This window comes from Macrotis lagotis, chromosome 1 (genome assembly GCF_037893015.1).
Source record: "Macrotis lagotis isolate mMagLag1 chromosome 1, bilby.v1.9.chrom.fasta, whole genome shotgun sequence".
In the NCBI taxonomy this organism is placed as follows: Eukaryota; Metazoa; Chordata; class Mammalia; order Peramelemorphia; family Peramelidae; genus Macrotis; species Macrotis lagotis.
The window spans coordinates 629,592,039-629,609,648 of record NC_133658.1 but is presented as its reverse complement, the minus strand read 5'-3'; the positions used below and the strand labels follow the sequence as shown (position 1 = coordinate 629,609,648).

Here is a 17,610-nt window from a genome sequence, read left to right as displayed (position 1 = left end):
AATAAGAATTTTCATTTGGTTCTTCTTCTCCAACTTAAAAAAACATGTTTAAGGATATTTTACTTGGGAATAGTTTCACTTTCTACAATTCCTGATTCTGGGGAGACAGTTGAATTATCTGCCAGGGAATACCTCGCCAAGTAAAGCTATCAATTCCTTGAGTTTGGGATACAAGGAAGAAAAAAAAGGATGCAAATTCAAGGGAAGGAAATTCTGACTTAAATCAGAAATTTGGAAATTTAGAAAATGCATGAAAGATAATCTGCAACTCTTAGATTTGGAAAGGACCTGAACATGACCTGAACTAGCATCCTCTCTATAACATAGCTTACAAGAGCCTTCCACATTTTGCTTTCCTGTGGCTTCTTATGAGAGGGAACTGGCTTCCTATAGAAACTATTTCACTTTGGGTTAGCTTTAATTTTTAGGAAGCTTTTATGTAGATCAAGGACAGGAGAATTGATTTTTGTTGGCATCTTTTGTTTTTATATAATTCTTAGTTTCTAATCACTTCCTACCTCTCCTACCAAAAAGATATCACATAAAAAAAAAAGATGAGGGGAAGGTGGGAAAAAATCAAAATTGTCTCATTTTAAGTTTACGCTATTTCAGAGCTATTGTGGAACAGGAACTAGCAGGTGGGTTGGGACAGGAGGTAATCAGGAAGGTTGTACTTGAGGCCTAATTTGGAAGGAAATTAAGAATTCTAAGATGAGAAACTGAGCAAAGTCCATTCTAGTTAAGGAGGTAAGATTTCTCTCCAAAAGCTGGAAATTTGTACTCTACATTTTGTTTTAGCTCTGGGGTCAGGAAAACAAATATCAACCCTATTCCTTGTAAACAATTTTATGATACCCAAAGACTGACGGAACCATTCAAATATTCCCTTCTTTATTCTAAATACACCCAGTTCCTTTAGGAGCTCCTTATAGGATATGATGTTGAAATCCTTCATCTTGCGTTGGTTTTTGCAAGGCAAATGGGGTTAAGTGGCTTGCCCAAGGCCACACAGCTAGGTAATTATTAAGTGTCTGAGACCGGATTTGAACCCAGGTACTCCTGACTCCAGGGCCGGTACTTTATCCACTGTGCCACCTAGCCACCCAGAAAAATAGTATTTTTAATAAAGTTTAACTCCATGTGTGGTGTTTAAATAAACTGAAGACAGTATTTAAATTTCTAAAATTTAATTGTTTAATACTCCTTTTCTTTATCGTTGAAAATGTTCTGAAGTTTTCCATTGGCAGAGTCATAGATAGGTAAATGGGTCATGTGAGGGTATACTCAGACCCACATCCACATATATTTCAATATTACATTTCTGATTTTCCAGAATTTAAGAAAAATATTATTAATGTACTCTGGCTTGGTGAAAAGATCTCCGAATTTGGAGTCAGAAGACTAAAGTTTAAATTATACCTTTGCCAATCCTTCTCTATGACCTTAGGGAAGTGCCTTTTTTTCTTATAGTTTCCATATATATAATCTCAAATATCCTCACTTGCTTTTAGTCCTGAGATTTATTTGAAAATAACTTGAAAAAAGAAATAATGTGTTATAGAGGGAAAAGCACTGGAGCCTGGAGAACTGAGTTTTAGTCTAGGTTCTGCCTCTGATAGCATTAGTTGATCTTGGGAAAGACACAGCTATTCCAGGCCTGAGTGTTTTTGCCTATAAAATAAAAGTATTGGTCAAGATGATCTCTTAATCTTTGCTTCATTTTTCACATTCTATAATTCTGAGATGAGAGGGGAAAATTTACACAGACCAGAGACATAGTGCTTTTAACTTTTTCAGTCAATTTATAGTGATTGACCGGCTACAGTAAAACTATGAAAAATGTTATTAATTCAGAGTGTTCTTGAGATTTAAATATCCATCACATTTTAGAGCACATATATTAACAGTTTTCTCAGAGGGTTTTTGCTTTTTTCCTGAACCACAATGCATTACTATGGAGGAATATTTATGGTATAGACATGATTCGGCAGAACTGATGTTTTTTTTAAGTTGGGTAAAACATCTTTGTGTTTGTAGATTTTCTCCTTTTCCAACTGCTGGAATTTAGTCACATTGAAATAATGTGAATCATTGGAATAAATTTCACCACTGGGTGAATCTCTTCCTCCAGGGCTTTGTCTTTATTTATTTATTATGATTCTCAAATTGGACCCTTGGCTTAAATAGCTTCAGGGCAGAAATACAATAGAATGGCATTAGTTAAAATATACCCAGCATCAGCAACATGAAAACATAATAGTAAAACAGCATGAGCATATACATACAAACATAGTCATCATTTTACCACCCCACTGGGGCTTGCCAGCTTACAAAGACATATCTTGTGCCATATCCTGAAGCTTAGGAAAGTAGGACTCTTAGAAAGCACAGCAGGCAGAGAATTCCAGCTAGGAGGGAACTTCTGTATATAGTCATAGGATGTCAGGTTTCAGTGTGGGAATGTAGAAACTGTTGATAGAGGCTCATTTCAATTGACGAGACAATCTTTAATGCTTTTAAGAGAAAAACACAACAAAAAGAAACAAAAACCCCCTCTTCTTCATTTTTCCAGATAAAGGAACTTTATCCCATGTATGTAATTCTATATTGAATAGAAGTAAACATGCACATATGCAAAGAGAGAGACAGAGTTAGAGACAGAAACAGAGAGAGAGAGAAAGAGAGAGAGAGAGAGAGAGAGAGAGAGAGAGAGAGAGAGAGAGAGAGAGAGAGAGAGAGTTATAGGTATTTGAATTTGAAGAGGGAAGGATATAAATATAAAGTTTTATTTGTTTTGTTTTGTTTTAAGATATATAAGACCACAGTTTACTTAAGCATGCTAAGAATTTTAGGTGGAAATTAAAGAATGAATTCTATTTAACCCATTTGGAAAAGAGAGTGAATGTTACAGTTAACAATCCTAATTTACATTTTTAGTCAGAGATTCATGTAACTTCACTGCAGATAAAACTTCTAGAATTATTTTTATTGTAAAATCAGAATGAATAAAGGAAATTATTTTGTGTTTACTGAGAATCAGGTAGATTCAAGAAATGAAACTAGTCTGTTCTTTGACTCTATTATACTCTAGACTTTAATCACTGAATAGTTTTTTGCCTCAAATAAACAGAAATGGAAGTAATTTTAGCTTCAAAAACAGCAATGTCACCCACTAGTAACCCCCACATCTGGGCCATCACCATTTGTCTTGATTTGTGTCTTGCCATGGGATTTCAATGACTCTGGAAGAGAGAGTGAGACTGATTACACAACTCTGCTTCACTTAATCCAATTCACTTGCAAGTCATGGTGTCACCCTGCTGATGTCATTGATCTTCTTTGAGAATGAAAGATAAAGGACAACAATAACAAGTGATGCATCAGACATAGTCTAAGGGTTAGAGAGAAAAATATGAAAATAAAATAGCCTCTAAAATCAAGGATCTTATACTCTGCATATGGTCTAAAACAATATGTAGAATAGCTGGTGGTCAGGTAGGGGCTTTTAGGAATTGTTAAAATTGCAGGGATTTTCTCTGGAGCTCTACAATTTTTTAGTTGTGGTTTTATTAATTTGATTATTGTCAGAGCAAGTAGAAACGCATGAGAATTATTTACCCTCACAAATAAGATGATGGATGCCTAGATAAGCACTGGTTGCATGATGCAAAATTAGATAATGTTTGGTATGATTTGAGAATGAAATTCATACAAGTAGCCTAGAAATTATGCCATAAGTCATTGCTATTTGATTGATTCAAGTCCTTAGCTTCCAAAATGATTCTAATTTTTAAATAGTTTAAATTGGACTCAGACATATAATAGCTATATGACCCTGGGCAATTCCACTAACCTCTGCTTGCCTCGATTTATTCATTTGTAAAATGAGAATAATAATAGTTCCTATCTCACATGGGTTCTTTTAAAGATCAAAGTGATGGTATTTATAGTGTTTGTAAAAAATAAGGCACTATATAAATTCTAGTTATTATTATAATGAATAAATGAATCTGATGGACATCTCTAAATGTCAAATATCTTTGATAAGTATGTGATATACTTGATATTAATCACTTAATTCATATCAGCAAATCATCAGTTATCTCTTTTGCTTGTTTCAAGACATCTTTTATAACTTTAACATATATATATAGGAGACATCTGGTTGGAGGAAAGATTTTTAAATGACATTTTGTTTTGCCTAATCAAATGTAGTCACCTAATAATAAGCACAGTAGAATCTTGTATATTCCACATCTTTTAGTGAATTGTGTGATTATGAAGATATGCTAAATTGGATAATTAAAATTGCCTGGTCTCTTTTCATTCTTTCCTTGAGGATGTCATTGATTCATTTGTAGATTGTACTCATAAAAATGTTGCAGGCATGGAAAAGTAGGCATGTGAGTTGCCAGTAGCTGATAATTTTTTATCAGCTTTCTTTCTTTGTTCATATTTTTTCCCAAGCATTTATTATTTCTCCTCCTATATCTTGAAAATTGATTCCTCAGCAGTCTTAAAATTTTGTACTTCCTGAAACACATTCTCTTGACATATGCAAATATGATCTAATCTAGCTATTCTTTTTGTCTTCATATTCTTTAGTGCCATTTCTCTTTCTTCATAGAAAACTTCACTGAATGTGATGTTAAAGTCTAAATGTAGCAATTTATGAGTTGTATGATGATGAAGCTCCAGGTTAATTTTGTCTTGTACCTAACCCTCCCTGCTAATATGACATCTTATCCTTCAATCCATCTCTCAAGATAAAGATTTACTTTGGGGAAAAGCATGCATTTTTCCCCACAAAAAACTTTTTATTCAGTTCTTCCTCTTTTCTTTCTTCTAACCCTCTTAAACAATTAACCTATCAAAGCCTTTTTGTAAATTGATGATACCTTTATCCTTTTATAAAATAAAATATGTACATGTGAAATGTTTTTAATATGTAGACTTTTCTTGATTAAATGTATTTTTTTTGCTTTTGTTTCTCAGGAATGAGCTATATGTAAAATAAGTGTTCCACTCACCATTTTTTTTAAGAAGAAGGACTCATATATTTTTCTTTTGTTGGAAGTCCTACAATTATTAAACACAAATTTTCAAAATAAATTATTTGGATTTTTCATCTTTCTTTTGCTTTTCCAGGATATGATTATTTCTTGTTTTTCTCCACTTTCTTGAAGTTACTATACATACATATATACATACATATATATATATATATATATATATATATATATATGTAAATTGAATTCACATTCCTTCATATAGTACCTAAAGATTTTTCTCCTGGCTTTTTGAAAACCTAACAAAAGAACACTGACCCTGACTCAGGAAGAACTAAGTTCAAATGTGACCTCAGACACTATTTAATAATTACCTAATTGTGTGACCTTGGGCAAGTCACTTAAGCTCATTGCCTTGCAAAAAAAAACTTAACAAAATATAACTATTTTACATTCAAGTTTCCACTCATTCCCATCTATTGATTTAAAAATTCATTATTCTGCTTTTTTCTGGATTCAAATGTTTTTTTCCCATTTTTCTTAATCTTTAAAATTTTATTCTTCTCCAAGACCTATGAGTTTTAAATTCACTCTCTGTATAATGTGTCCAATACCATTCAATGAACATCTATTGTTTCAAAATTATTTTCTTTATCTACTCTTTTACCAAGTTGTTTTTCTTTTCTACTTCTAAATTGTGTTTTAACTGTCATTTTTTTCAGAAGATAGATTCTTTGGATAGGTTTGCTATTATGTGTTATAATAAATCTGCTTTATTGTTTATCTTTTAAAATTATAATTTCTTGGCTCATTTTCATCTCAATAACTTTGGTTAAGTATCTTATTCATTTTTTAAAATTTCAGAATTGCTGATTGATGTTCTATAATATCAAAGGAATTTGAAGAATTCTCTTTTTCTCTGAGGATTTTTGGTTTACTTTCTTTCATAATTTTTGTCCAATGGAATATTGCTTTTAAAAAATTTTAATTTGTACCTATGAGTCTGGTTATTAGTTTATCTGCTTGGAAACTAGACTTATATAAATCCTTTCTCTTTTTAGTCCCAGCAGGTTCTCTTTTCACTTTTTGGTTCATCTCCCCATATTATAAAGACTATTGAGGGTGAGATACTCAGGTTTTGATCTCAGGGAGGGGAGTAGGTGAGGGTCATTAGTTGATACTAATTGATTGATAAAGAAAAGAGCACTCAACCCAGCAAAGTTTCATGTCTTGTTTCTTCAAGTTTGGAAGTCCTTTAAGGTATCCTAGCTAGCCTTCCTCCTTCCTTGTGTAGAGTTAGAAGTTCATACTGAATCCTAGAAGAGATAATCTAAGCTTTTAATACTCTCTTATTCATTTTACCTCTCTTTTCTAGTCCTCAGAAAAAAATCTTAAAGGTTAGATTTGTTTTTATCTTTAGAGTCTCCCCCCCCAAAAAAAAGGATTAACAAATTTAAATCTAGGAAATGTTTTCAATGTCTATACTTTCCAACTGAGTCATTTGTTTCCTACAGCAGCAAAGACCATTAAAAAAACAGTTCATAAACTCATTCAAATATTTCATATCAGATCTGCTGTCTGAAAAAATAACTCAAAGTCTCTTTCTTCTGGATAGCACAAAGATGCATGATTCATTCTTGTCTCTGTGTTCCTTGTTTTCTCCAAGAAATTGCATCCTCAGAAAGCACCCTTTTGGCAAACTGGAAGTGACTGTTTAAGTAACTCCCCTAAACAAGAGGCTTGAAATATAGAGCATTCAAGATTGCTGGTTTATTACTTGTGCTCAGATAAAGAAGGACAAATCCAGAAGATGTTGATAAGGATTTTATTCTCTGACTCCTCCAGAGGGAAAGTCTGAGTGGGCAGGCACTCTTTTAAGATCCTATTGAGTAGAATGATTTGCCTTTTTCAATAGTCAATCTTAATTGAAAGATCCCTCAGTTTAGGAGAGGGAAATGCAGGACCAACCAGGAGACTTTGGCAAGGTCAAGGTCCTGACTCTTCTGATATATGCTTCATGAGATGACCAAAATTATGATAAACATTACAGAATTGATATTACTCTTATTATTGTTAAATTTGTGAAATGGTTATATTGCTATTATTTGTTATGAAAATAAAAATTGAAATTTTTCTTTTAGACCATGTTGTTTAGCAATACTGTTTTGGTATTTCTTCCTAATAGTTAAAATATTTCTGTTATTTTAGGAAAAGTCAATAACATTTTTAAATGAAGCCGTTTTTCTCATGTTAATTGTATAACTTCCATTTTAGTGCAAAATTTGCTCATTCTAATTCTTCCTTCAATTATATTGATTCTAAGGGGAAGAATTTAATTTGTTTTCAATAATAAGTTTTGGGGCAATTTCTGTTGTTAACTAGGCACTGAATAAATTATCATTATCAACTGAAATTGAATCCATAGTATGTCTTTAATAAAAATCAATTTTTTTATCTGTAACTAACATTATATCACACTAGAGACCAGAGGTTTTATCCTGAAGTTTTTCTGCATCTTTCCTTGGATATTTTTTAAGATTTTCTAGAACTCCCTTCAAAGTTTTCATTCTTTTAATAAAAAGTTCCACTTTAGGTTCTCTTTATACTCTGAGAAATTAAAGAAGATAAAGTTTTTTAAAGCCTTGGAAATCTTAGCAATTAAATATGGAATCATAGAATTCATGGATTTGTTCTTATATATATATACATGCATGTAACATGTTATATATGTATATTTGTGTTATATGTATAAAAACCTATGTTTATTTGTATATATGTATGATACATGGATATTTCAAAGAGCTGAACCTTGTCTCAAAGGCTGAACTTGAAACAAAAAAATGTATGAATTCTATCTCCTCCTCTCTTGGGCTGATAATATCATAGTTCACAATAGTGTCATAAGTAGTCTTTATCCCTTTTCTCAAGTTTCCAATTACATGAAAAAACACCAGTATTATGACTGTTAAAAAACTGAGGTTTAAATATGGCTTTTGCAGAATTATTAGAAGATAAGACAAAATGGAATAATTTTCATCAGGTGACAAATTTTAATATGTATATATTTTTTTGTTTTCTTCATTTCAATTTAAGAGATTCATTCTCCTGCTGGGTGCAATGGGAATGAATTTCAGTGTGACCCTGATGGAAACTGTGTCCCTGACCTTTGGCGCTGTGATGGAGAAAAAGACTGTGAAGATGGCAGTGATGAAAAGGGCTGCAATGGAACTGTACGTTTGTGTGATGAGAAAACCAAGTTTTCCTGTAAGAGCACAGGTAAGCTAAACATTGAATGGGTGTCATAGTATATCTGTTTAATGAAATCAAATTTTTACCTTGGTACCATTGTTATATTGGTGATATGGACATGAGAAAACTGAAAACTGAAAATAGAAATTGTTATATTTCAACAAGTGAATTTCTATTATCTTAGCACCATAGATTTATAAGTGACAAGAACTTTGAAGATCAAGTCTAAACTTTTTTTTTAAACAAATGAAGAAAATGAAAGAAGAGAGGTTATATAATTTACCTAGGGTTCATGTATACTTAAGTTTTCAGATCTTTATGATTCCAAGTCCAGTTGCCTGTTCATTAGACCAAGTTGCCTTTTATCAATTTATCCATATTATTTATTCATAATATTGACACAATATTAGAGACTAAAAGACCCCACAGGTAACCTATTCCAGACCCCTTCAATTTTTATAATATAAAATAGAGCTCAAGTATGTTTTTAAAAGAAGGCCTCTTGTAAATTATATTCAATAAGCAATAAGAACAAGTCTTTCTAGAATTTAAAATTTTAAAAATGAATCATATTCCTTTTCCTTTCTTGGTTTTTTTTTAGTTCATCTACTGAGATGGTGCTTCTGTACACTTCCAAAATTTATTTGGCAGCATGATAAACATACAAAACAAAACAAGAAAGCTGCTTTTCTTTCTTTCCTGATATTCTAGAAAAAAACTTTGGGATTATTATACTATTTCTAAGCAGAGATAATTTAAGGTGTCAGTGGTTGCCAGGCAAATAGCAATCAAAATTCATTAGAAACACAAACATTCAGATTGACTTCCTAGAGTGGCATTGGACTCTTCTATATTTTACAATACATCATCATCTCTTTATCACTTATCTATAACTTGGCTGAGTAGAAATAAAGATTGAAACTCAGCTAATACAATTTCTTGGAAAGAGATTACTCATGAAACCTTATCAAGAGAGAGACGGAAAAGGAAAAACAACATTAAAATATATACCTTTTTAACCTTATTTCCTAAATTTCTTTCAACTGACTTCCTAGTTTCTGTTATTTCTGATGTTCTTTTTTCCAGGGCTTTAGGACATATCCATGTCCTTCATAAGAAGACAGAAAGTCCTATCTTTCAAATCTTTGATCTTTTTTTCTGATTGAATACTAATTTTTTTTGTTATTGTAGTTACTCTAATGAAGTTATTCAATATTAATGACTTTCCCATTGTGCTTTCCATCTTGAATGTAACATCTAGGACTGACTTGAACATATTTATTTTTGTCCTCTATACATAACAACATATTATCAGTGGAATTTATTTGAGAAAAAAATGGATTACAAAGAATTATTGTGATGAATTTCTGTAAAATGTTCCTGATTAACTTGGTTCCACCCCAAATTAGAGATTATCTGAAGAAATCCATTGAAAGAAATTTCTGTAGGATTTACCATGTATTTTTCATACATCTCTGGGGTTCCTTTTTCATATGAAAATTTTATTAAATAGCTTAATCAGGCACTTTTAGTGTTCCCTATTGCTCCTAATTAAGCATTCTAACTAAAAAGTAAAAATGAAAAGCTTTCACAGCTGTGAGTAAGCAAACACTGTGGAAACCACATGGCCTATAGGCATTAGAGATACAAAATGTCATTTTGTTTCTTTTCTTAAACATGCCTCGTGGCTACAATTAAGCATTTAAAATGAAAAAAAGTTAAAATCAAACTTGACTGTGGCTAAGTATTCCTGAAGCCCAATCCTGGCTGACAGTTTCATTTGCAAGAAGGTTATTTTTTTTTCCAAAAGCAAAACAAAAGTTATATAATTCACAGTTATCTCTTTCTTTAATCACCATTAAGTTCTCTTACTCTTGGTGTTGTCAGAACATTGAAACACTGTGTGACATTTTCAGTTTAAATCTTATTCTGGATTCCAAATTTCACTCATGTTCACTTTGAAAATGTAGACAAATACACCTTTCAAATCTGATATGATAATTGGAAAAGTTCTATCTTAAAAGAAACAAGTTATTTTAAATCACATATGTCTGTAAGAGGTGTCCTTCTGACATAGTACATTGAAGCGTTGCCACAAAACTAGATAGACTTTGTTCAAATTCTGCTTGTGCCACATGCTGACTCTGATCCTGGCAAATCTCTTCTCTATACTCTAGGCAACTCTTCCCAGCTTGTAAGTTGAAGAATTACCTGTAGTGGTAAAGGAAGTTTTTCACTAGGTATTACACACAGCAGTGAAATCACAAATCTGTTAAAATAGATTGGTGGGGAGGGAATAAAAGGGGGGGGAAAGAAATTTACATAATTTTGTAGTATATTTGAAAGGAATTGCAAGTTGTGCATAGCAAATTTGAGGTTACATATACAAGCATCTTTTTATTATATTACTGTGGAAATGCTTGATTTATTCCATAAATTAAAATTTAAATTAAAAAAAGAAATAAATTTTTCTGTGTAAAAATATACATTTTTATGTAAATATATAAAAGGTATATTTCTAATGAAATTTATCATCATTATTTTTAGCTGATTAAACAAAACGTCACTTCCTAATTAAAAAAATGAACATGACTCCATTAGGTTAGTTTATGGTCCCAGTAGAAGCATCTATTTGCTGGTTCTTAAGGCCAAAGGAAATGAGTTCAAATCTCTCAAACTCTTAGTAGCTGTTTAACCATGAACAAGTTATTTAACCCTATTTGCCTGAGTTTCCTCATCTGTAAAATGAGCTGGAGGAGGAAAAGGCAAACCTCTGCTAAGTTCTTTATCAAAAAGGTCCCAACTTGAATCTTGAAAACTCAGATATGCCTAATTGACTAAATAGCAAATAATTCCAGTATTGTATAGGTCCAGCCATTGGTCTCAGATGGTCCAGTTCTCAGCTGAATATTTTGGCATAGCATAAGATTAGATGACACCATTAAAAGAGTCATATAGATAAATATCAATTTGATGCATTAATGTTATTGTTAAACAAAAAAATATTGTTAGAAACATTATGTAAAATTCCAAGTATTTTCTAAGTCCTGTTAAAATTATAAAGTTTTAGGGGTGGCTAGGTGGCGCAGTGGATAGAGCACCGGCCCTGGAGTCAGGAGTACCTGAGTTCAAATGTGACCTCAGACATTTAATAATTACCTAGTTGTGTGGCCTTGGGCAAGCCACTTAACCCCATTGCCTTGCAAAAAACCTAAAAATAAAAAAAAGAATTAAAAAAAATTATAAAGTTTTATCTGTCTAGAAAGTTCTAGACTTAGTCACATGAGAATATAAAGTTTTTCTTAATTTATGATGAAAATATCACCTACCAGAAATTTAGGGTTCAATAGTGAAAATAGATCAAATTTGCATACTAACACCAACCTCAGGTTTAATTTCTTTCTTTTTTCTCCATATATGTGTGTGTATGTGTGTGTACATATAATGCATGTATTTATATATATATATATACAAACATACATATGTACATACATGTATACATATATAGATATATATATATAAATTCTCTATATATACAAATTTATTTATACACATATACATTGACATCTTATAATAAAAAATAAAATGATAAATATAAATGTTTGACTTATGTATTTCCTAAGATAATGGTGATATAATCATTGGATAGTTTTAATAGTCTGATATATAATTAGATTATAACTTTGCCTAGAATAAGGCCATTATGCTCAATGATTTTTAAAGATGTATTTCAGACTATTAAATAACATTGAGTTTAGTTTTATTCTAAGAAAAAGCTTAATTGCTTTGCCACTACTTTATATTTCACTTCCATTTGTATTACAAATTCTAATCATTAAATGTAAATGTGAAAAATAAAATTAAGTGATAGATTAACTGAAAAAGACTATATGCATATATATAATTATTACAATGTTTTAATAGATGTAACTGTTTAAAAAATTGTGTAGTAGCAGTTACTGAAAAGGCAAACACATAGCAGAAACATTACAAAGAGGGTAGGATCATAAGAAAGTTATGGAAAAGTTCAAGTGTTTATGATGTATCTTGACTGCATTTAATGATAGTTTATAATGAACTCTTCTGAAATAGTCTCTTCTGCCTAAGTCATTTTTGAAAAAGATAAATTTCAACTTGTGTAATGATAGCCAACTTTATTGAATTAAATTGAGACAGAATAATAATTCTGCATGTATAACTTGGAGATATTTATCTCTCTAGGGATATTAAAAATGGAATGGTGTGTAAAATTTCAAATATTTACAGGAATTATCATATAAATCAAAATATAATATAAAGATCAGATTGTATTTCAATTCAATCCATTGATGACAGGGTAAATTATAAAAAGTAATGCAAAATCGGTAGCACATTTAGAAAAAGAAATGTAAAACAAAATTCTACAAATAGGAAAAAATAGAAATATTTATTTCAAATTATGCTATGTGATAGTGATTTAATGAGTCACAATTGATAGTGAAAACATACCTATTGTCATACAACTGTAGATAATCTATTTTAGAATAAAAGTAATAAAAATTAGCTGTAACTCAAAGTAGATATTTACAATAAAATAAAAATGCATATATGTTGGTAAAATTCTTCATTTTTATTGATTTTAATTAAACAGAAAATTATTTAAATATTCCCCCAAGACATATATATGAATATATATATATATATAATTGCCTTTAGCTCCTTATTTAATCAATTGCAGTTTGCTAAGATAATCAGAAAATATATAATAGATGCATTATCCTCTTTAATATTTCTAAAATCACTGTTGTTTAAATATAAGCATTTAATCTATTCACTTACATATGCTATAAATGCATTTCTGATGATACCATAAATTAATGAAGGTAAATAATGACACATGCTTTCTCCTCTAAAAGCATATATTAAAGGGGATGAAAAACAATTACTTTCGCTCTTTTCCAAAACCAGAAAATTCATCTCCTTCCTTTTTTTGTCCTGGACAAAATCTTGCAAATGAATTCCATGAATTGTTGTTTTCTTTCATTCTCAAAGAGGACCATGATATCAGGGCTAATGCCATGATAAGCAAATTAATTCGATTTAAGTGAGATAGGGCTGTACAAAATCATCAGCCTCATCTTTTCCTCTGGGGTCATCTGATCCTGTGGCCCCATATGAATTAGGATGACTAGAGATCACCCTGGATGCAATGGGAGACCTTGATCTTTTTTATGCTAAGGTCTTAAACTGCTCTCACCTGTTCAGGCAACACCTTTCTAAGTAAGAAAGAAAATGAAATAGAGAATTGCTTCTTTAACCTAATCCAAAATAAATAAGTAAATCTGGGAAGGGAAGACCCTCAGAATTTCTGGACAAAAACAGAAACAATTATTATTTGCATTCATTCTTAGTCAATCTGTGATCTTGGACCTTGAGTTGGACTATCTACAAGAGACTAAGTGCTTTGAGGTCTGCAAACCCCAAGAAAGCTTACTAGGTTTCAGAAATCAAAATTTATATTCCTTTAGGCAGTGCTCCATCTGGAAAGGGTATGATACCCTATATGAATAAAGAGAAGAGTCAGTGAATGCATAGAAGAATGCAAAAATATTAGTATGCCTGCCTGGAAAAGCAAATAAAAGCAAATACAGTGAGGTGCTTTGGGAAGAATACCTCATTAAAAATATGTCTTTTTGCTGGTAACCTGAAAGAGGGATTTTAGAAAAAAAAATAGAAACAAGAAAAACAATAACAAAACAAAACAATCTGAATTTTTAACCTTCAAAGTCATACATCTGCTCAGATTCTTACCATATTTCTCAGTCCTTTCTGGTGTGGTAGTTCTGTTGCTGGAGCAACTGGGTGGGAAAGTCTGAGAGGGACAGTTGTAGTGTCATTTTCATTGGTGATAAAATCTCCAAACTCTCTGACTCATAGAAGTGAGAAAGACTTAGACTTTAATTCACAGGTTGCTCAAGAGTTTACAAATGTAAACATTAATATTGTAAACCTTATTCTCTGGGATTTACCATTAATCTGTAGGTGTAGGCCCTTCTGGTAATGACCACTCCAAGCTGAGGGAGATCAGAAAACTAATACTACAACAAAGGGAACAGAATGTGCTTAACAAGAGTAGAAAAAACCTTAAACTTTTAGGAGACTGAAATATCAAAGAAAATCATCCTTCTACAATGCTATCTTCCCTGAGGGAGATAAATTCTTTCTTGAGTTAAAGTACCAGGAGGACAGGGCAAACACTCCTTTCCAAATCTAAAGGAGGACACAATTCTTTTTTTTTTTTTGCAAGGTTGTGGGGTTAAGTGACTTATTTAGTTAGGTAATTAATAAGTGTCTGAGGCAGGATTTGAATCAAGTGCTCTTGATTCCAGGGCCAGTGCTCTATCTACTATGCCACCTAGCTGCCCCGGGAGGACACAGTTCTTTTCTGGATTAAGGAGGGCAGGACAAGCCTTCTTTTCAAAGTCTAAAAGGAGGACACATTCCATTTCACACAATTGTTAAGGAAAATCAACCTTTGACCGGGAATATAATCGGAAAAACTTAAAGTAATCATTCTTATTGATTTACATTCTTATTGATATTACACTATAAGACAGCATAGTGTGGTAGAAAACTGTCCTCAAAGTCAAAAAGACTTGGATTCAAAGATGTTCTCATAAACATGCTATATGTTACCAGATCTAAAATACTACAAAAAGTTTAAAAATTAAGTGCTTTGGAGAAACAGCAAGACAGTGAATTTCAATACTGCTGTGAATTAAATGGGAAGAAAAGACTAAAAGGCTGACTGTGATTAGCAGAAGTTGAGGGAAAGAAAGGCTGAAATGAAGGCAGGAAACCATGATCCCTAATGAGAGACAGTTAGTCAAATGAGAAATCACATTTTGTTTCCTTAACAAGGTAAAGAGAGTGAACTTCCCCACTAAGAAGATAGTAAGGTTGAACAAAAAAGAAACAGTTATAAGCTGGGCTAGGTTCTTTAACAAGGTAAAGAAAGTGAGTTTTTAAGAAGATAGTACCATTAAGCAAAGAAGACAGCTGATGTAGAACAGCAAAGACAATTAAGAAAGGCAAAGAGGAAGGGGGAGGGGGAGCAGCTGATAACTGGGTTTAGATCAATATGGATCCAGCCCCATGGAGCTGGGACTACATAGGTCCAGCTTGGAGAAGGGAAGGGGATAGGAAAACTGGACACTCCCCCAAGTCAGACCCCGCCTTAAATACACTTCTGAGGTATGCAGGAATGGGGCAGCATTTAAGGAGTGGTTAACATCTGGTGTAGAAAGGATAGAGTCTACTGTACATGCCACAAGGTGATCCTTAAGGAGTGGCTAATACCCGAAATAAGGGACCATCTACTGCACATGAGTGCAATGGGGTATCTTGTCCCATGTGTCCCCAGGGTATGACCAAGATCAAGCACATGACCTCCTATGGTTAAGTCCAGAGTGGTTTTAGAAGTAAAAAAGGCAGATACCCAGAGTAGTGTCTTACTGCTAAATGGACTTACAACAGTCAGTATAGAATTAAGAACAGTTTAACAGTACAGAAAAAAATTACAAGGTTTATTTCCAATACAGAAAGAAAATTACATAATTTCTCTGTGCCCAGAATTTCCTTTCTTCAGTTCTTTACAATGGTTTGAGGTTTATTATAAAGAAGAGTTTTAAGGAAAAAATGAAATATTGCCCCTGCATAGATACTTCTGGAATAATAACATTTCTCTGAATAGAAATGGTGCAATAGGAATAATATTTACTAATTTGGAGGAAAGGGCCTGAGTTCAACTGCTGTCTCTGCCAGCTTGTTCTTTGTGTGAGCTTGGGCAAGTTACCTAATGACTCTTGGTCTTGATATGCTCTATGGGAAATTGAAAGACTTGGGCTTTATTATCTCTAAGGTCCCTTCTAGTTCTAGTTCTGTGGTTCTCTGAACAGCTGTAGAAATATAAGATAGACATTTTTAGCTTTGTCATTTTGTGGGGCATGTTTGTAGCATTTTAGAAACATCCATATCATCTCTGTATCTGGGAGCCAACTAGGGATGGAATTGAGAAATTCCTTTCAGAAAAGAGAAAAGAAGAAGCTAGACAAGGGGAAGAAATTAGTTCAGGGTCCAAGACCACATCTGCAAGAACCCAGACCATTCATTTAGGAAAAAGTTGAAGGGAGTATTGGCAATAGTCAACAGCCTTTTGTATGACCTAGTCCAGTAAGGAAATATTTCATTTCTCTTATTTGTTTCTACTTTTTTCATTGTTTTCATTCTCATATTTTTATTTTAAGAAAAAAAGTTTAAGAAGGAAAAAAAGAGAGTGAAACCAACAAGCTGATTTGAAGTAGGGGATAATTGAAAGAAAAAGTAAATTAGCTCCTAAAAAGTAAGGATGTTTTCCAGAAGCAACAAAGAATACGTGAGTATAAACAGGTTTTTAGCAAGGAAACTAATGTACAGAAGATCTACTGAATTAAGCTGGGTAACCAAATATTCATTTCATCTAAATGAGGACTTCTCATTCCTGTTGTTCAATACTATTTTTATACCCTCAAACTCTCCTGAGTCTTATGTCACTTATGACTTTGTTATACTTAGCAATAGTATCATTTTCCTGAGAGACAGCATAGTGTGGTAGAAAACTGTCCTCAAAGTCAAAAATATTTGGATTCAAAGTTGTCCTTATAAACATGCTATATATTACCAGAGCTAAATATAAAGTGGCATTCATCACAACTGCCTGGTACTGGCTAAGAAATAGAGTAATAGGGGCAGCTAGGTGGCACAGTGAATAGAGCAGTGACCCTGGAGTCAGGAGTACCTGAGTTCAAATCCAGCCTCAGACACTTCATATTTGGGGGGGAGGGGTTTGCAAGGCACATAGCTAGCTAATTATTAAGTGTCTGAGGCTGGATTTGAACTCTGGTACTCCTGACTCCAGGGTCAGTGATCTATCCACTGAGCCACCTAACTGCCCCAAGACAATTAATAATCACCTAGCTATGTGGCCTTGGACAAGTCACTTTACCCTGTTGTCTTGCAAAAATCTAAAAGGAAACAAATAGAGTAATGAATCAGTGGATTAGTATAGGTTCAAAAGAACCACAGTAAATAACTACAGCAATCTCCTATTTGAGGAACCCAAAGGTATCAACTTCTGGGATAAGAACTCACTGTTTGACAACAATTGTTGGGAAAAACTGGAAAATAGTATGGCAAAAACTAGGCATAGATCCACATGTACCAAAATAAGGTCAAAATGGGTAGAGGATTTAGACATAAAAGACAACACCACAGATAAATTAATAGACAAAGAAATACTCTCTCTATCAGATCTATGGAAAGGGGATAAATTTGT

General features: G+C 32.5%; 1 protein-coding gene across 4 annotated transcripts in view; it reads left to right on the top strand.

Annotated features, from left to right (window-relative positions):
- The window catches only part of LRP1B (LDL receptor related protein 1B), a 2,479,914-nt gene that overhangs the window by 1,606,393 nt on the left and 855,911 nt on the right, over nt 1–17,610 (top strand). For all 4 annotated transcript variants that reach the window (XM_074215080.1, XM_074215079.1, XM_074215078.1 and 1 more), the window contains exon 21: nt 8,103–8,285. In XM_074215080.1, coding sequence (XP_074071181.1) covers nt 8,103–8,285 — 183 coding nt within the window. The remainder of the gene's footprint in view (nt 1–8,102; nt 8,286–17,610) is intronic.